The sequence below is a fragment of the Oryctolagus cuniculus genome, chromosome 7, assembly GCF_964237555.1.
Source record: "Oryctolagus cuniculus chromosome 7, mOryCun1.1, whole genome shotgun sequence".
NCBI lineage: Eukaryota > Metazoa > Chordata > Mammalia > Lagomorpha > Leporidae > Oryctolagus > Oryctolagus cuniculus.
The window spans coordinates 93,668,278-93,690,059 of NC_091438.1; the positions used below are offsets into that span (position 1 = coordinate 93,668,278).

The 21,782-nt window shown below is 40.5% G+C and overlaps 1 protein-coding gene across 2 annotated transcripts in view; it reads right to left on the minus strand.

Moving 5' to 3' along the window:
• Positions 1 to 21,782, minus strand: part of GIPC2 (GIPC PDZ domain containing family member 2) — a 100,949-nt gene that overhangs the window by 13,086 nt on the left and 66,081 nt on the right. For both annotated transcript variants that reach the window (XM_051857580.2, XM_070078194.1), the window contains 2 exons: positions 16,562 to 16,668; positions 9,792 to 9,873 (listed from right to left, as the gene is read on the minus strand). In XM_051857580.2, the coding sequence (XP_051713540.1) occupies positions 9,792 to 9,873; positions 16,562 to 16,668 (189 nt within the window). The remainder of the gene's footprint in view (positions 1 to 9,791; positions 9,874 to 16,561; positions 16,669 to 21,782) is intronic.

Here is a 21,782-nt window from a genome sequence, read left to right on the forward strand (position 1 = left end):
CTATACAAATTCAAAAACAAATTAACAATGGAACATGCACTTGAACATGCTGTGAGTTTTTGCCAATAGATAAAGTATAACCTTAGTACAAACATTCTTACTGGAGAAATATATGGTATAATTTTCAACTTGTTGATAGAACATTATATCTCTGACTTAAAAGAAACATGAAGTACTTTTTAGAAAGATATATCAGAATAACATACAATAGCAACTAAAATAATTTTCATCTTTTGACTATAATAGAGCCACAATATAACACAATAATACTTGATCCTGGAATATCAAAAAACATTCCACTGAGTAGAAATTTTTTAACACATATAGCAGCTAAGTACTGACCTCTAGTGGTCACTTTAAGAATCTCTTCATATCACTACCACCACTGAATTTTTTCTACACTATTATTAATGACAAATCTATTTTGGTAACATAGATCAACATATAGTTCCCATTAAATTTTTAAATATATAAATAGAAATTTTAGATATAAAATATTACTTAATAATTACAAGTATTGGTATCAGGGGCCAGCGTTGTGGCACACAGATCAAGTTGCCACTAGAGACACCAGCATTCCAGAGTGCTGGTTCAGGCCCCAGATGCTCCCTGAAAATGTAGCTAGGAAAGCAGTAGAAAATGGCCCAAGTAATTGGGCCCCTTCCACTCATGTGGAAGACCAAGATGGAGTTCTTGGTTCCTGGCTTCAGCCTAGCCCACCTCTGGCTACTGCAGGTATATGGTGGAAGTAGACCAGTGGATGGAAGATCTCCTCCCATTTGTTTCTCTGTCTCTGTCACTCTGCCTTTCAAATAAATAAATACATCTTTTATTTTTAAAAAAAATTATCAAAATCTCCTAACCAAATCTTAGCTCTTAACATGGTAGCTGACTTTGGGCAAGCTATCAAATATCTCTGAACCCACTTCCAAATCTATAAAATGATGAATAACAGGATTTAGGTAAAATTACTCACTACCATTGGTAACCATGAAATCTGAAACTGTATCTCATTCTGGGGAAGATTTCAGCACAAACTTTCCCTTAGACTTTTGTCATAACTATCAACCTCTTTCAAACAATTCACAAACAGGTCAAACATCAAAATCAGTCACTGTAAAATATGTTTCTTAAAGAATATGTATTCTCAAAATGTGACTGTCTTTAAGAAGGATGGCTTTCTACAGTGTTTAGAATTCACAGAAAAAAAGCAAATGATCCTAGGAAAATATGTAATTATTAAATGCCATAATCACACACTTTTTAAAGAGATACAAAAGATCTTATATAGAAAATAAGTTAGAAATTATCATTCAAATTTCCTTTCTACACATTTCTGGATCTCTTAATAAGTTAGAAATCCTATAATTCTGACAATGACAGGATGATCCAACTTCCTAAATGGGTATCATCAGAAATCACAGTAGTTCTACATTTAAGGAGAAATTTATGTGGTACGGGGATAGGTCAGTCCCACATCTAAGGCCATACAAATCTCAACGTCTCTCAGAAGCTAGTTTTCCTTCACAGAAGACATCCCAAGGGGACTCTTGTTGACACTGGTTGGTTGAAATGTCATAGTTCACCACATAACTGTACAACCAAAGGAAGCCCTTTCATCTTCATGGTTACTTTCTACAAAATGTCATTTGAATTACATTCCATTTTCAAATAGTAAATATATCCCAATCCTTTTTTGAGGACAGTGTTTTGTTTTATTGCCATACTACTTTTAAATTTTTAAATACAAACGTACATTAACAACTCCAGAATAATGTGTTGTCAATATAATTTTGTATTAAGAATTAACACTGGGGTAGGTGTTTGGCACAGTTTAAGTCCCTACTTGGAAGACACATCCCATTATTGGAGTGCCTGGTACAAATCCTGGCTACTCCACATATTCAACTTCCTGCTAATATGCCTGTGAGTTAGCAGATAACTTAACTCCAGGATGGAGTTTCAGGCTCCTGGCTTCAGCCTCGTCCCATCCTGGTTATTACGAACATTTAAGGAGTGAATCAGTTGATATATGATCTGTCTGTCTGTCTGTCTGTCTTTCTCCCTCTCTCTCTCTCTGGCCTTCAAATAAAATGAAAACAATTTTTTAAAAAGAATTAACATGTCTAAAAGCCAAGAAATACTAAGAATTCATAGAAATAAATAGATTCATTTGTCAAATTATTTTCACATTGTGATTTATATTTCATGTTAATCATATCTGAATAATAAGAGAAATTCCTAATTTTGTAATTGTTGATCATCTTCAAACAATTACTTTCCTTATACTTTATCTCCCTAGAGCACTGATCATGTGCTAATTATGCATAAACAACTTTCCATGTCATTTGGAAAAATCTGCTATAGATGATGAATTAACCTTACAAGGGATTTCTGGCTAATTTATAACCTGTGAGGAATGTTAGGTATCCTGAATTTCTGAGAACAAAAGAAAATTGACTCTTAATTCATTTATAAGTATTTGTCTTATGTAGTACAACATTCTACACTATGTATATGTATATTTTATAACAAAAGGGCAAAACCAATTTATTTAACTATCCCCAGTTAATACTTAAGTAACTATAAGTCTTGTACCTAAAATTAACCTCTAAAGTTGAGAATTGCTTTAGGCTCCCACTTGTGAAAATTATGGTTCTCCTCAACTTGAGCCCAGCAAGCCCCAACAAATGATATATTCATTCCTAAAGCTTCTAAGACTCTTATGGTTATGCTACTTGAAAACATCTCGGGTGAAGAACTGTACTATCTTATTTCTTCAATAAATGCTACCTGGTTAATCTGAGTTTATGAGCACTATCATTTTAAATCCCTTTTACCAGCATTTGTAAAACTGGTCCAGGCCCACATCATTTATGTAAATCCAGATACTTGACCAAATACAAAAGAATTGGGGAAAGAAGTTGTAGGATATGGCCTTTGCATAGGATCATCTCAGTTTTAGCTTCTTGTCTACTTGGAGCTAGGATCTGTTACACACGAATTTTAGAGTTTTCATCAAGAAACAGATTCCCAACGTTTTTCTGTTATAGACATTATCTATACATCTAGTATTGATGTTTTATTTTAAAAGTTCAGACAGGCAAGAAAAAATAAGAATGAATTCTGTCCAATAACATTTATAGGAGGTCAAAGGTTTGGATGACCAACAAATAATAATAACAGTTAGTCATTGTGAAGTTGCATGTCACCAAGCTGAAACTAAATTGTTCATCTCCCTTCTGAGAACACAGAAAAGAGAAATAAAAGCTAAATCCCCTACCAGGCCTGTCTTAGCTGGCACAGTGAGGAAGCCCCTCTGACCTAGCCTTGAAATGACCAATCCCCTTGTTGTTCTGTTTCTGCTTTCCTCGGCCCTTTTCTGTCTATTAAGCCAACCTCCTCTCCTCAGCTGATCAGAACACTCATTTTTCTAAAGCAATAGGATACTGCCTAATTCTAGAATCACAAATAAAAAGTCAGTTAAGATCTTTAAACTAAATTTGTTTTAATTTTGTCTTTTGACAATTCTATAAGGAAAAGAGAAGGACAAATGACTGTCAAATACCTGGGAACAGGAAAACAAAACAGTCAAGTCTTTGAGTTTAAACAGTGTACTTGACCCTGACCTCATTTTCCCTCTGGCTTTAGGGATTGCCTCACTTGAGCCAATCTTGGGCATTTTGCTTCAATGGCATGGAAAAGGCCCTCCCTCCTTCCCATGGTGCTTGATGCCAAGAACATGAGGAGGGTTCAGCCATGACTGCATGAAGGGGTATGAAATGAGACTAGAATTGACAGATGAGAAGCCATATTCTGATGATGGCATGAGTAATCTGGAGCTAGCCATTCCTGGAGCCAAGATCTACTTCTGGACTTTTCAGTTATAAAAATCAACACATTTCTCTTTTTCTTTTTTTTCCTTAAGCCAGTCAGAGTTAGGGTTTTTTGTTTTGTTTTTGATCATCTGAAACTGATAGTCTTAATTGATAAATCAAGACCCTAACATCCTAATGATGGCATAAGAATCACACAGAAGTTCAACTACTGAGGACAGCATTGTGGTGCAGTGGGTTAAGTACCACTTGCAAAGCCAGCATCCCACATCAGACGATCAGTTCAACTCCCAGATATTCTGCTTCTGACCAATCTTCCTGCTGGTACACCTGGAAGAAAGTAGATGATTGCCCAAGTACTTGGTCCCCTGCTACCCACATGGAAAATCGGATGGAGTCTCTGGCTCCTGGCTTTTCCCTGGCCCATGCTTGGCTGTTGTAGCTATTTGGAAAGTGAACCAGTAACTAAAAGATCACTCTCTCTCTGTCTCTCCCTCTTTCTCTTCCTCAATCTTTCTCTCTCTCTCTCTCTCTCTCTCTCTCCCTCTCCCTCTCCCTCTCTCTGTTACTCTTTCCTTTAAATAAATAGTAAAAAAAAAAAAAAAGGAAAATTCATCACTATATTCTTAAAGTCGTACTTAAGAAATGCATGGAATTTGTATTCCTTAAATAAAAGGTTTATTTGGGGGGGGGGGGGAGAAAAATCTACTCAGTTGTCCTTATATGCCAAATGTGTCCTTTTTTTCTGTTTGTGAGTCATGATTTATAGGGTTTCAGTAACTCTATTAAACCACACACAGCTTTACTATCAATATAAATACATAATATAATCAATATAAATCTGATGCATCAAATAATAGCTTTCATACATATCATTTACAAAACTTCATACATGAGGTTACTTCAAAAAGTTCATGGGAAAGTATAAATAAAAGCATTAGTTTATCTTGATGCAAAAAAAATCAAATACACACCGTTTTTTCATAATACCCATTTTCCACATATTATCAAAAAAGTGTTTTGCCTCAAAATAAACTCATCCTTTTAATTCCATTTTTCCAGGAACCTTTTGAAATGCCCTCATATATATTTTTTGAATCTAAAACAGGACTGAAGGAAAATTATTATTCATAATTTATAGATGAAGAACTAATTAAAATTTTTAAAAGTTGACAGCACTAAGAAGCTAGAAAGGAGTACGAGGTCTTCTTTTCATGATTTTTTATTATCTTTACATTCATTTTTTTAAATTTTTTTCCAAAGAAAACTTTTATTTAAGGAATATAAACTTCATGCATTTCATAAGCACAACTTCAGGAATAGAGTGATTCTTCCCACCATACCCACACTCCCACTCACAATCCCACCCCTCTGCCTCCTTCCTCTCCCATTTCCAGTCCCATTCTCCACTAACATCCATTTTTGATTAGCTTTATACACAGAAGACCAACTCTATTAACTAGAGTTTGACAATTTGCATGAAAAAAAAAACTGTTCCTCAACAAATGAGACAAAGGCTGTTCTGTCGCTCCCCCTCTTCGTGGAGGAACGACACAGAACCCTGCGCTGTTCTTTCGTCTGCTCGGCCCTCCCCGGGTTTGCTGCTGGTTCCTCCCGGGTTGGCTACTATCCCTTCCACCTCCGTGGAAGGGCAGTTCCCCCTGGCCGCATTCCCCACTTCCGCAGGGGAGCGGCACACCGCCGGCCGGTTCTCTCGGGGGCTGCACGGGTTCCCTTAGATGTTCCCCATAGATGTTCCTGGTGCATGCCGTCTCTCTCCTCCTTTATAGTCCTCCTCCGCCAATCCCAACTCGGCTGCCCACACGCCGAGTACGCTGCTCTCCTCCAATCAGGAGCAAGTCCTACAGTTTATCAGTTGAACTGGAGGCAGCTGTGCGGAAGCTGTTTACTTCTCTCCCAACGCCACATTGTGGGAGAGCAGATGCATAGAATAAGTCTTAATTCGAGTAACTTAGTCTAGTCCGGATTGCTCCCCACACTGTTCAAAGTCATTGCATCTTGAAGTTAATTTCACTTCTTTTTTAGAAACTTAATTAACTTTAAAGAAGCACCCAAGAATTATACATCTTTTTTGAACACTTACACATAATTATAATACAATTGTTTGAGGACAGAGGTCCTGCATGGGAAGTTAGTACACAGTGATTCCTACTTAATTTAACAATTAACACTCTCACGGACATCAGTGATCACCAGAGGCTCTTGACATGAACTGCCTAGGCTATGGAAGCCTTTTGAAACCACAAACTCCATCAGTATTTAGACGAGGTCATAAGCAAAGTGCAAGTTCTCTCCTCCCTTCAGAGAAAAGTACCTCCTTCTTTAATGATCACTTCTTTGCAGTGGGGTCTCACCCAATGAGGTCCTTCACATAGCACATTTTTTGCCACAGTGTCTTGGCTTTCCATGCCTGAAATGCTCTCACGGACTTTTCAGCCAGACCAGAATACCTTAAGTGCTGATTCTGAGATAAGAGTATTACGTAAAGTGATTGTCATTCTATGGGTCTGCTGGGTGGACTGCTTCCCATGTTGGAGCATTCACTCCTTTTTAATTCTACCTATTATTATTACCAATTAATTCTACACATATAATCACTTTAACCCTTAAGATGGTATTTTTGCCACCCAACTTAAGGGGATTTGAGGTCTCATGGCAAGTTTTTAAACTGTACCCTTAGAAGTAAATCTATAGGAATGTATGCAGAACTATACAGCTTTCCAGTTATAAACTTCATAATTACAACATTAGGAACATGGAGATTCTTCCCACCATCTCACCCATACTGCCAGCCCTCTTCCTCCTCACTCTTATTACCATTCTTATTTTTACTGAGATTTATTTTTAATTGACTTTATACACATATAATTAACTCTCTACTAAGTAAGGATTCCACAAATAGTATAGGGAAAAAAGTGTTCCTCAACAATAAAGACAAGGGTTGTTCCAGTCATTACTTTTCAAAGTCTCAATTTCACTTCTACAGATTGCTTTTTAGGTGCTCTATTAGTTATCACAGGTCAGGGAGAACATATGGTATTTGTCCCTTTGGAACTGGCTTATTTAACTAGTATTATGTTTTTCAGATTTATCCATTTTGTTGCAAATGACAGGATTTCATTTTTTACTGCTAATTAGTATTCTATGGTGATAATTTTTTTATCCAGTCTTCAGTTGACTGGCATTGGGTTGATTCCATGTCTTAGCTATTGAGAATTGAACTCTAATAAACATGGGGGTTCAGATAACTCTTTCATATGCTGATTTCTTTTCCCTTGGGTAAATTCCCAGGAGGGGTATGGCTTAGTCATATGGTAGGTATATATTCAGATTTCTGAGGTATCTCCATACTGTCTTCCACAGTAACTTATAACTAGCCAGGTGCCCTCTAATTAGGTGCCTATACGTTCATAATAGTTACATCTTCTTGTTGAATTAATCCCTAAATCATTACATAGTGCCCTTTGTCTCTTTTAACAGTGTGTTAAAGTCTATTTTGTCTGACATTAGGATGGCTCTACCGGCTCTTCTTTGGTTTCTGTTAGCATGGAATACATTTTTCCATCCTTTCACTTTCAATCTACATGTATCTTTGTTGTTGAGGTGTGTTTCTTGTAGGCAGCAAATAGATGGGCTTTGGTTTTTTAATCCATTCAGCCAGTCTGTAATCTTTTAACTAGAGAGCTGAGGCCACTTACATTCAAAGTGACTATTGATAATGACTTTACCCAGCCATTTTTCCATAAATATTCCTCTTTTTTACTTTGGAATTCCTTTGTAGTTTTACCAGGAGATTTTCTGCCTTTACCTTCTTTCACAGTGATGACCATGTTTCTGTGTTTCTATGTGCAGCACATCCCTAAGCAACTTTTGCAAGGCTGGATGGGTCGTGGCAAATTATTTTAATTTCAGTTTGTATGGAAGGTCTTTATTTCACCTTCATTCATAAATGAGAGCTTTGCAGGGTAAAGTATTCTGAGTTGACACTTTTTCTCTTAAGATTTGGAATATATCTCACCATTCTCTCCTAGCCTGTAGGGTATGATGAGAAGTCTGCTTTTAGTCTATTTGGAGATCCTCTGAAAGTAAACTGGCATTTCTCTCCTGCACATTTTAGAATCTTTTCTTTAATTTTTTACTCCAGAAAGTTTGGTTACAGTGTGTCGTGGTGAAGATCTTTACTGGTCACGTCTAGTAGGTGTTCTATGTGCTTCCTGTACTTGGATGTCTCTTTCTTTCTCCAAATTGTTGAAGTTTTCTGTTATTAGCTCACCAAAAAGGCCTTCTAATCCTTTCTCTTTCCACACCTTCAGGAATCCTAGTCCCATATATTGAGTCATTTGATAGTATTCCGTAGATTACCACCAATTTTTTTTAGTCATCTAATTTCTTCTTGTTTTTGGGCTGACTGTATAATTTCCTGATTTGTCTTCTAAGTTGGATATTCTTTCTTCTGCTTTACCAATTCTGTTGCTAAGGCTTTCCACTGCATTTTTTATTTGTCCTATGAATTCTTCATTTCTAAGATTTCATTTTGGTTTCTCTTTAAGATCTCAATTTGTGACAGAAATTTTCTTTCACGTCATGTATGATTTCATTAGTTCATGGATTTGCTTCAGATTACTTCTAAGTATTCCTATGATGAATTTTTTGAATTCTATTTCCAGCATTTCTTCAATCTCTTCATCTTCATAATCTAGTATTGAAGTGTTGTATTCTTTTGGAGACTTCATATTGTGTTCCTTATTTTTGTTTCTTTGAGTTTATTATTCAGCATTTGTGGAGATACTCATTGGTTTCTTTGCTTGCTGTGGTGGCTTTTATCTTTGGACTATGCTTCTGGATTAGTAGAGTGTCTACTTTTTCAGTGAATACCTAGAGGCATGTGGTATGTATGGCCAGAGAGCTCTGTTCAGTGTTGAGGTGACAGCAGTATCTAAGGTGACACCCATATTGGGCATGGTAAATCTCCTTTTTTTTTTTTTTTTTTAATCAGAGGGGAAGTTTGTTCTGCTCTTTTGGTATAGACTCAGCTCATCTCCTCTCTTCAAAGGAGACCAGTGTTTGGACACTAGTCCCAGTGGGTACAATAGTCATCTGCGCTGTCACAAGAGCCACACAAAGGATCTATGAAGTCCTCAATATAAGCTCAGATTTCCCAGCAATGTCCCTCATCAGGGAACCAGGGAGCCCTGAGCATGTGGAGTCTCCCACAGTGATTGCCCAAAGTCCCAGCCACACCCTATCCCTCCCACACAGCCTCAGTATTTTCACAGTCCTGGAATACAAGCCTCCCACAGTCATGAGCACCCAGCCCCCTATCAGTTTTCCCCACCAGACTCAGGAGTCTCTGCTCAGCTGGGTGCTGACTAAAATGGTGCCCACTCTCCATAGGCTTGTTACAGGATGCTGTTGCAGGATAATCAGGGAGAGAGAAATGTGCTCCACCTTTTTTTCTCTTCTAGTTACACTATCTATCTAGATACACTATCTACCACAGAGCTCCAAGCCAGATTCCCTACAGGCTCTTCCTCTAGCTTTATCGCCAATGGCTTGGGCTGCTGCAGTCTGGTCTCACCTCACTCTCCAATGCTGGTGTGGAGGCTCTCAGCTGTTGGGGCCCTGAGTCATGCATGTCCATGCCCTCCACATAGGTCCACTATGTCCCTCTAATTTGTCCCATTAGTTTCCTCTGCCATTTTCTCTGTACATCTTCCCTGAGACTACACTTTCTCCACTTTATTTAAACTATCTTATCCTAGACTAGTGCAGTAAATTCCCTCCCTACTCTGCCATCTTCTGTTGCCCATTATTCTTTTTAATATCCAAATACTTTTTATCTTGAAAAGTATAATTGACTATAAGAACAAATAAGTCATAATTAAGCATAAAGTTCCACCAAATCAAGAGATGTTTAACAATAGTAAAACTTACCTAAGTCAATATCTCGAATTCCCATGTACAATTCAAGAAGATCATCAATTTTTTCAATTGCCTTTGTATTGACTTCAGAGGGCTTTATCAAAGAAGAGAGAAAGAAGATATTATATTTCTATAATGAAATCCCTTGATTGTTTAGGCATGCATGGGGTAAAATCTGATGAGGAGCCAGTTCATGGTTGTGTATTTGAGCTAATGCTAATGGCAGTATATATAGAATGTGCTCTGTAAGTAAAAATAAATCAATATAATAATTAGTGTCAGCATTATTGACTCAAAAGAGAAAAGCCAGGAACACAATCTCCATGTAGCTAACAATCTAGAAGGGGAGATGTATGTGAAAATAAATGATTATGTAATAATTTTAAGGGATATAAAATGTATAGAGGCATCAAGGGGGAAGAAGCAAATTTATGTATCTAAGGATAGAATACCTCAGAAAGTACACAACTTATGAACCGCATTTTCAAAGATGAACAGGTGTCAAATAAATAGGGGAGAGCACTTCAAGTAGAAGATGATAGCATTATAGTTTTAGGGACTCAAGAAGTCCCATGTGACTGCAGAACACAGTGGCAAACATGACAAGATCTTAAGGGATCCTGTGTGGCAAGAAATAGAATTTGGGTATTTATTATACAGCCAAGGTCTCCAAATATTTTTTATTTTTTCCAAGAGGCAGAGAAAGAGAGAGAGCTCTCATCAAACAGTTCATTCACAAATGCTCAAAATGATGACAGTAAGAGGGCCCAAAGCCAGGAGACAAAAACTCAATCCTCATCCCCAGACAGGTGGCAGGGATCCAATTACTTAAGTTATCACCTTCTATGAAAGCTAGAATCAGGAGAAGCTAGAGCCACGCATCAAACCCAAGTACTCCAATGTGGGATGCATGCATCTTAACTACTAGGACAAATGCCCACCCCTCTCTCAAATGCCACATCTCTCTCCAAAATTCTTATGGCTCACCCTAATAGTAAAACACTTCTGAACACGAGCCTTTATTATTTATTTAATTTTATAGTGTATCAACTATAGACATATTTATTATACACAGCATATTCATTATTGTATATATAAAACATATGAAAAAAGGAAATTTTATAAGGATAAGGAAATAACATTTTCAGAATAGTTTTTGCTTTATATATTAAAGATATCAAAATATTTTTGTTCTTAAAACCATTTTTAAAATTTCAGTAAAGGGGTCCAGTGCTGTGGCATAGTGGGTAAAGCCACCACCTGCAGTGCCAGCATGACATATGGGCGCCAGTTTGAGTCCTGGTTGCTCTACTTCCAATCTAGCTCTCTGCTGATGCACCTGTGAAAGCAGTGGAGGATGGCCCTTAGGCCCCTGCACCCATGTGGGAGAGCCAGAAGAAGCTCCTGGCTTCAGCCTGGCCCAGCCCTGGCCTTTGTGAATATGTGGGGAATAAGCCAGCAAATAGAAGACTCTCTCTCTCTCTCTCTCTCTCTCTCTCTCTCTGTGTGTGTGTGTGTGTGTGTGTGCGTGTCTGTGTGTCTTCCTAACTCTGGCTTTCAAATAAATAAATAATTTTTTTAAAAAAAATTTCAGTGAAAACCATGACTGAATATGTTTTAAGGTTTTTTTAAAATATTGGTTTTGGGATCTAGCATTGTGGCACAACAGATTAAGCCACTGCCTACAATTCTGGCATCCCCTATGAGCACAGGTTCTAGTTCTTGCTGCTCCACTTCCAATTCAGCTCCCTGCTAATATGTCTGGGAAGGCACTGGATGATCACCCAAGTGCTTGTGCCTCTGTCACCCAGATGGAGTTCCTGGCTCCTGGCCATATCAGCCATCTGGGGAGTAAATCAGCAAATTGGAGATCTCTCTCTCTCTCTCTCTCTCTGTGTCTCTCACTCTCATTCTGTCACTCTGCCTTTCAAATAAATAAATAAATCTTTTGTTAAAAAAATCCTGGTTTCACATTTATAAAGTATGGTTTTATGTTCAGATTATTAAATTCCTTGTTTTAAATGGGTTCATAATCTGAAAAAGGGATTGCTCAAAGATGTTCAATACTCAGTATAGCTTCAAATGTAGAATTCATGATCAGTTAATTATAAGAATTCCTTTTTTTTTGTTTTGTTTTTTTTTTTTTTTTTTTTGGACAGGCAGAGTTAGACAGTGAGAGAGAGAGAGAAAGGTCTTCCTTCCATTGGTTCACTCCCCAAATGGCCACTACGGCCGGCACGATGCGCCAATCCGAAGGCACGAGCCAAGTGACTCCTCCTGGTCTCCCATGGGGGTGCAGGGCCCAAGCACTTGGGCCATCCTCCACTGCCTTCCCAGGCCACAGCAGAGAGCTGGACTGGAAGAGGAGCAACCGGGACAGAACCGGTGCCCCAACCGGGACTAGAACTCCGGGTGCCAGTGCCACAGGTGGAGGATTAGCCAAGTGAGCCGCAGCGCCGGCCCAGATTTTTCCAATTCCTTGTTTTAAATGGGCTCATAAACTGAAAAAGGGATTGCTCAAAGATGTTCAATACTCAATATAGCTTCAAATGTAGAATTCATGATCAGTTAGATTATAAGAATTCCATATTATTCTTAAAACAGTTGTAAGTGTACAATATCTTGTATTCTTATATTTTATTATTAAAGTCATACAAGTCCAAGAAAATAAAAATTTATGTTCTTTGAGGATGCTGGTAAAACTTTCTCCCAGTTTTATAAGGACTAAGACTTAAAAAACAGTAACACATATCTCTCTTGCCTTCACTCTAGTGAATTCTAAATTGTCAGTGTAAAACAACAGCTTTGCAAAGTAACCTAGATATTAACCTTTGGATTGATCTAGCCATGTTATAAGTTATGGTAACCAGTATCAGCACTCCTGGTATATAAACGGCCACCAGTTTTTGACCAATCTAACTCCTAAATAGCTCTTGACATAGCACCTCTTCTCCATCCACATTCTATTTTCTCAGGTTCAGCCCTCATCTTCCCTTCTTTGCAGAGGTTTGCTGGGTTGTCTCCCTTCTTGAAGTCCTCACCCTCTCAAATTCACTCTACTCAACTCTATTCAACTCTACTGTCCCCTAGATCCAAGGGCGTTTCCTAAAACACAAAACTGATTGTGTTGTTCTCCCATTTTCCACAAGAACCTTCAGTCCTAACCCTGGCCTACACCTCCAGCCTCTTTACACAGGTACTTCCAGCACCCCACCTCTAGCCTCATGGACAGCTCATAAGGTGCCCAGGGCCATCATGTTTCCCGCCCAGAACACTCTTCTCCCTGTCTTGAGCTAACTTGATCACTTCTTCTGGAAGGAAACTCTCCTTCACTTCCTTTCTTTCCCCCAGTTCCCAACACCAGTTGATCAGCAGCTCTCGGTGACACTGGGTATCCTCTGCACATCATCCTTAACTCTAGCCCACTGGTATGCTGTCTCTTTTCTTCCCTTTAGAGGAAAAACAAGGTCTTTATTCGTCTTTGCCATGTTAGTACACAGAACATGCCCATCTCAGCAAATAGAAATGAAAAATGTATGAGCCATGTAAGAGGAATATCTTTCACAGTCTTCACTACTTATAGTAGATTATAAGGAGATGATTTGTTTTAAATCCTATAAATCCATTAAATCAGTAAGTGCTTGAAATTAGATTTTAAGTCATTTGTATCCAATTTAATATTAACAGCAAACTAGATTTTTCTTTTCATTATGAGCTATTTTTAACTGCCCTATTTAATTAAACAGGCTATGCAAATAGGAATCAATTTTTAGATGTTTGTCTTCAAATCTCTCCAGAGAGATCTTAAGCTACCCTTTTTCATCCCAGCACCTTATACGAGCAGGTGCTTCATAAACATTTATTAACTGTGTTAACTACTACAAGGTGATCCTGGCCCTGAAGTGACATGGGAGTTTTCCCGCTGACCCCACTTCCTTTGCAAGCCATTTTACGTCTACCTGCTTCTTTTCAGCCTCAAGTGTAAGGCAGGGCTAGCATTCCCATGGCTCCCTACTGCCAGCTCCTTCCCACTGTTACTTCATTCCCCTATGAACTCCTTTCTCCACTGAGGTATTCAATTCAGCCAGTAAACAGCCACTAGCCATCAGCAAAATGCCAAACAGTATAACAGGAAAGGCTCAGAATAACCAGAAATTGGGGTAGACGATTAGTGCAGAGGCTAAGGTTCCACTTGGGACACGCACATCTCAAATCAGAGTGCCTGGGTGTGAGGCCCAGCTTCACACTGGATTCCAGTTTCCTATTATGGTACACCCTGAGAGGCAGCAGGTGAAGGACTTGGGCCCCTGTCATCTACATGGGAGACCCAGGTGAGTTCTGCCTGGCCCAGCTCCATCTACAGCAGGAATTTGAGGGGTGAACCAAATGATGAAAGATTTGTGTTTGTTTGTGTCCCTGTCTCTTTTATTAAATCTCTCTTTGAAATAAAATGAAAATAAGTTTTTTAAAAATTTTAAATGATCAGAAATTACTGCCCTGAGTTTTTTCACACACCTCATCATATCTCACTAAAAAATGCCCTGGACTCTAGCAGGTCTCTTCATTGCCATTTGCCTCCAGATCAATCCTTTAACTCCCAGGACCAACCCATCCAACTCAGAATCTTTCTCTGGATTCCCCAAAAGAGACAACATCCTCGGAGACTCAAACACTCCACTGAACTAAACCAGCCTCTGAGTTAAAGGAGGAGCTAGCCCAAAGTTGGCCCAAAAAACTTCTGGTATGTAGTAAACTAGATCCTAGCTTGATATGCAAGTAGATTGTAACCTAACCTCATGATACATTCTTGTGACTAAGCTACTGAGCCTCAGCCAATCACAGCAACACATCCCTTAGCCAATCACAGGCTGAAGACTGTCAAATTATACCCAAATAAGGCAAACGTCAGACTGTTATACCAATCAAGTAAACTCCACATCATTTCCTGTCTTTTTGATTATAAAAATAGCTCTTTACATTGTAAGGCAGGGGGATGGAGGGAGGACATTCCAAATCATCTTTAATTTGCAATGTTACCCTGTTCTAGAACATTTTTCTTGCTCAAGGAAACTTGGTTAAATTGAACTGTTCTGTATTCTTTTTGACACTTCCTAAGGACAACCTTGGCATCATGGTTCCTTGAGTGTCTGTTCTGACAAACCACCTCCATGCCTGATTGTGGACATTAACACTGAACAAGCTCTGGGATACCACTGTGAAACAGCCTCCTAATTGTTCACCTGTCTCTTCTGTTCTTCAAACATACTGGGTGTCCTGGGACAGAATTCCCACAGAGAGAAGTGAGAAGGGCCTGATGCCTGTGCCCTGACCACGGGAGCTTCAGACACCTGCTGGAGCGTCTCCCCCATCCCCATCCACAAAATGACATCGTCACCACTGTCTTGGCTGTTGTGAGTGGACCTGCTGCTTACCACTGCGAGTCCTTACCAAGGCTACCTCAATCCCTGCTGTTTTCTTCTACCTCTGCCTCCATGTGTCTCTCCTCCTGGTATTTTTCATCCAGATATTCACCCATCTACAGACAGTCAATCAACAAAACCCTTGATTTTCTCAAGCTAAAATGAACCAATTCATTAATACAGCAGAGATTTGAGTGCCTTTATATACCAGGCACTAATTCTAGGCACTGAGGATTGAACAACACATGTGAACAGTAAATAAGACATGTGAGCTAAGGAGCTAGAAAATGTATAAAATTAAACAGAGATATAATAAGTCCTATGGTGTTTAGTGCTTTGAAGAAAACTAAGGACATGGAAATGGAACACTGGGCAGCAGAGGGGGCTGGAGAGAATTTCTATTTATGCAGGAAACTCAGAAAAGGCCTTTTTAGATAAGGTAATAACTTGGGTAGACACTCAACAACAGTGAGAGAGCAAAGCTGTGCAAATAAATGGGCAAAACATCCAGAGAGAAGTAACAGCAACTTGATGGCCTGAGGCAGGGATAATCTGGAGTGTTTGGAGACAGCAACAAGATGGCCATGGCTGAAGCAGAAGATGCTGGGGGAGCATGGTGGGATGTGAGGTCAGAGAAATGCAGAGTGAAACCATGTCAGGTACTCTTGGGATTTTAGCTTTGATGGGAAGCCCCTGGAAAGTTGTGAACTGAAAGTACCATGATCTCACTTGGGTTTGTAAAGGGCAGCACAGCCGGAAGAGGGCAGGGAGACACAGGAAGATGGAGTATGTGACTGCAACACCTGAGTCAAGACCATGGTGTCTGGGGGACGAGGGCACTAGTGACTGCGACACCTGAGTCGAGACCATGGTGTCTGGGGGAAGAGGGCACTACAGCAGCAGAGTGCAAGTGGCGGGAAGCTGTTGGATTCTGGTAGCTGACAGAGATAGAGCCACCAGGACTTGCTATGGAAGGGATGCGATGTGGAGCATGAAAAGGATGAGTAAAGATGCCTACAAAATATTCAATCCTTTTTTGTGGTTCTCAGAGAGAATTTGTCGATTCTTTTTAAATTCTCTGGACAGTCCAGGGATCTATGCACTCTGGAAAAAGCTGTCTGTAGAGAGCTAAAGATTCCTACACATCATAAGTCTCTTTTCCTGCTCATAGTTGATATATTTCCTTCATAAGAACCTTCAATAATTTGCATATTATTTAAGCAGACAACGAATTTAAAATTCATGCTTTGAATAGAATGAATGGCATTTGATTTAACTGATTTTACCTTTAATTCCAGCTCTAATAGACATGAATATCTATACCTTTCCAAGCAGAATGAAAATTAAGTGAACATAATATACCATTTCTTCCACGGTGGCAGGACCTTTTGATCTCAGGCGAAGTGTCTCCTTTCCAGATTCGATTTTGTCTACTGATGACTTTCCAGCTTTTGACCTAGGTCCGATTTCTGTGAACATGCAATAAATGGGAAAAGGCATATATCTTCAGAAAGAGCTCCAGCAGATTGCTGTGAAAGTCAATGTGGTTTTATCACAAAACTATGTACAATTATTGTAGAGAATTCATCAAAAGTATGCTTCTTCTAGAATTTCCTGAAATAAAATAAATTCACCTGCCTTCTGTTATTCTCACATAGGAGCCTCTGTGAGAATAGAGTTCTATCTACAAAAAGAAAACAGAATTGTGAAATGTGCAGATGGGAAAGCCTGGAGGTGAAGGAAGAAAAAAAAAAAAGTCTTCCATATAAGAGTAAGGAGGCAGGGACTGGCGCTGTGGCATAGTAGTGACACTGGCATCCCATAAGGGAACTGGTTCAAGACCTGGCTGCTCCACTACCAATCCAGCTCCCTGCTAATAGCCCAAGAAGGTAGTGGAAGATGGCCCAAGTACTTGGGTCCCTGCACTCATGCAGGAGACACAAAGAAGCTCTAGGCTCCTGGCTTCAGGCCAGCCCAGCCCTAGCCATCGAGACTATTTGGGGAGTGAACCCGTGGATGGAAGAATCTCTCAATCTCTCAATCTCTCAATCTCTCTCTCTCTCTCTCTCTCTCTCTCTCCCTCTCCCTCTCCCTCTCCCTCTCCCTCTCCCTCTCCCTCTCCATCTTTCTCACTGTAACTCTGACTTTCAAATAAATAAATCTTTACTTTAAAAATCTTATGCAGCAGCAGTTTGGGGAAAGGGATACAGGGAGGAGGATTCTATACCAAAGAACTGGAGAAACTGAGCCCCACTGAAGACTCCTAAGACAGGCTGGTAAGTGCAAGTAGGTAGTGAGGTCTGAGCAAAGCTTGTAAGACTGATATCAAATGGTCTGCATGAATGCATTCTTACTAACAATTCCCATCTTCAATCAAGTGCTACTTTGTTATTGGGAATTTATGCCAAAATTATTAAGGATTTTACACATTAATTATTTGGGGACAGAATAAGTCTTCTCTGAGAATGAAATTTCTCAAAATTATCATGTAATGAGTAGACCCTCCCTAAGTAAACACCTATAAATAGTGGCTGATGAGTTTTGAGAACATCCAGATGCTAGTCATGGTGACCAAGCAGGTTCTCAGAAGCCTAGAGCTGAATAAGCAACATTGACCTTACCCATTATGCTGTGCCCTTGGGGAAGAAAGGATTCTCAGATGCTTAGCACAGAGTCAGCTCAAAGAAAAAGCATAGATCAATCTGTCGTCAGCACTGTCCACGACTCTGCACTGCCCAGCAAAGGGTGTTCCCAGCTGGAATCATGCATATCCCTGAAGTGGTGAAGACAATCCCAGCCTAATGGTACTAACCTTAAAATAAGTAATGTGTCACACACAACCCATCCCACTGCAAATTCACCTGAAAACCTACTTGATATAATCTGTAACTGCTCAGCTAACACACGTGTTTTGTTCAACCACTACACAGACATGTCTAACTGTAAAGTAATATATGGGTGTTGTGCCTTACCAACAGTGTCTCCTATAAGCTTGGTGAGCATGATAATATCCTGGGAAACTGAGCAACTCTGAATACATTAAAGATAAAAGGTTTCCAGGATTTACAAAGGGAAGGAGCCACACTCTTTGACGTCATCTCTACTTGAGAAGTCAGCAGGACTCCCTAGATGATGCCTCTGGCTTATCTTGCTCTTATCTACACCACCAGCAGCTGGGAGGGAAAATGTATATAAACTGGAAGGGCTTTTTAATTAATAAATTTTGTCTTTTATAGCAATTTTTGGTTCATACCAAAACTGAGCAGAAAGTTTAGAGTTCTCCGATGGCCCCACCACCACACCCACACACACACACCCTCCCTGGTTATCCACACCCCCCACTAGAGTGGTGCATTTGTTACAACTGATGGGTCTATACTGACACAGCTTTATCACCCAGAGTCCACCATGATGTTAGGGTTCACCCCTGATCCCTCTGGGGCACCACATGGACTCGGACCGATGTCTGATGAGCCATGCGCACCACTGTGGTAGCTAACAGGAAAGTGTCACCACCCTAAAAATGCTTTGTGACCTGCCTAGTCCTCCCAGGTCTTTTTGTTTCTGTTTCTGTTTCATTTTTGTTTTGTTGTTGTTGTTTAAGCATTATGTATTTGCCATGCAATCTTCTTCATGGGCGTGACATCTCAAAACTAACCACTGGGTGGCGCCAAAGTAAAAGTTACATTTTAAGTTCTGGCTTGGCCTGGCGTCCAGAAAGCCAGCTTTCACAGCCTAAGGAAACAGAAGCCGTGTTTCCCAATGATCTGGTGATTCAGGTACAAGAATCAGCCTGTGTATACACGAAGAGAAGCAGAAGGGTCCTGTTCACCTGCAGAGAAAGAACAGAGTTTGGGAATGTTCTGAAGACTGTAAATGTTTATGGCCTGGCCTACTTTTGGGGTGCAGGCCTGCCCAAGCCTGTCTGAGCAGTCAGGCCAAGCCCTCAATCATTGCCTTCACAGGTGAGGAACTGCACCCTGCCTTTCTTGTGCCTGAGTTACAACAGTGCTGCCACACAGCTCCTGTGTCAGCCTGCAGGTGGCTCATTCCCCAGCCTCACCAGGACCCCACTCCGGCAAGTCACTTGGGCACACACACATTCACAGCTGGTGGAAGCCTTGCTGTTACCAGAGTTGAGCTGCATGTCACCAAGAAGCAGTCATGCTTGTTTCCAAAGCTTTTGAAGCAATTGTGTCTATTACTCTAATTATGTGATTTAATTTCAAAGTGCATGAGCTGATGCAATGAGTGTGAAATGAGGAGTTATTATTGCTATGAAAACTAGGTTGACGGCTTTGGAAAGATGCCATGAGGGTGAGTTGCCAGAAAAAAAAAAAAATGAGGTGTAGGCAAGATGACTCCGGGAGATTAGGAAAAATAGCTTTAAATATCCATCATTTCACATATCTAGTTTTTTTAAATGAAACAGAATCCATAAATAGGTTATGATTATATAAGATTTCATAGAACTCCAATTTGTGCCAACTCAAAGAAAATGGCTTTTAATCAAGAGTGGTATACTATATCTTAAATTAAAATGCTTATACATATGTGTATCATTTTATATATTTTTTCTGAAAGGCAGAGATCTTCCACTCTGCTAGTTAACTCTCCAGATGTCACAATAGCCAAAGCTGTGCCAGGCCGAGGTTAGGAGCCTATAACTTACTCCGAGTCTCCCACATGGGGGGCAGAAACCCAACAACTTGAGCCATCTGCTGCTGCTTCCCATGGTGCACATTAGCAGGAAGCTGGAACCAGAAGCTGGAGACTGGGCATTCCCCAACTTGTGCAGGGCACAAAACCTCAAGTCAGCCTGGGGCATGGTGCATCACTGTCAGGGCAGGGCAGAGACCACAACCAACGTGAGGTGGGCACAGATGGACACGGCTGTATCGAACTGTTGCTCAGTGAACAAGAGACAGTCAGAGATGCCCAGAGGAAAGAGTGGAAAGCTTAGGATACACAGGAGGTCAACAGGGGGACCTGAGAGCATCGGACTTCTTCAGAGCACATGTGAAACCCTTGGGGGCCGGCGCCGCGGCTCACTAGGCTAATCCTCCACGTAGCGGCGCCGGCACACCGGGTTCTAGTCCCGGTTGGGGTGCCGGATTCTGTCCTGGTTGCCCCTCTTCCAGGCCAGCTCTCTGCTGTGGCCCGGGAGTGCAGTGGAGGATGGCCCAGGTGCTTGGGCCCTGCACCCCATGGGAGACCAGGAAAAGCACCTGGCTCCTGGCTCCTGCCATCGGATCAGCGCGGTGCGCCGGCCGCGGCAGCCATTGGAGGGTGAACCAACGGCAAAGGAAGACCTTTCTCTCTGTCTCTCTCTCTCACTGTCCACTCTGCCTGTCAAAAAAAAAAGAAAAGAAAAAAAAAGAAACCCTTGGGGACAACTAGAAATAGTTGTAATGGGGTACAGTCCAGTGGACTGGAGGTGGGAGAGAACAAATCACTAGCATTTTGGTGGCAAAAAAGTATCAAACCAATCAATTTTAGCTCAAAACCATGAGATAAAAATTGTCCTAATAATTTTCATTCATTTTCACCTGAAAATATAGACCCCTTCTTATTGTCCGGATATCCCCCAAAATATATTTCTTCTCTGGACCCTTTCAAATGCCTTCTGATGATTTTATTGCTGATGCCTGGTTGTCTCTACTTTCATGTTCAGTTATCAAATGTGGTTTCAATGCTTCTGACCACTGTTACCCTATGAGAAAATCAGTATTTTGGTTGAATGTGCACTGTTATCCTTAGTGTAGTGGTTAAGGGTATGGACTTTAGATTCAGAGCACCTGAGTTAAAATCCCAGTGCCTCCATTTACAAATCACATGAGCTCGTGGAATAAGTCCTTATCTGTAAAATGAAAATAAAGCACTGTTTTGAGCACTCAGTGGGCTACTGCATGAAACACACTGAGCCCAGCAGCCTGCTTACATGAGTAGAATGTTGCGGGGGTGGGCATCTGACACAGCAGTTAAGACATGCCTTGAGACACCCGCATATCGCTTACTGGAGTGCCTAGTTCAAGTCACAGCTCCGCCACTTCTGCCCAGCTTCTGGCTAAGATGTTACCTTGAAAGGCAGCAGGTGATGGCTCAAGTACTTGGGTCCCTACCACCCACAAAGGAGACCTAGACTCAGTTCTGAGCTCTTGACTTAGGACTGGCCCAGCTCTGACTGTCACAGCATCTGAGGTGTGAAGCAGTGGATGGAAGGTCTCTGTGTCTGTTTTTCTGCTTTTCAAACAAAATAGGGAGAAAAAGAAGTTTTTCTTTTTTTAATAGAATGCTACTGCCAAAGTTTGTAATGTGTTTCTGTCGGTGCATTCCAACCTGGGCGAGAAAGAAATCCGCTCCTCTGCTCCCTCCCAACAAAACTATGTACATCAGTTTCTATCTGAAAATGGGAAGTATGAAAAGATCCCTCTTCAATGTTCAGCCAGCTGTCATGTCAAATACCAGGGGCAGGGTCTCTTTTTTATTCTAATTCTCTATTCTCTAAAACAGCATTATCAGCCAGTGCTGTGGCACAGTCGGTTAAGCCTCCACCTGCAGTATCTGCATCTCATATGGGCTT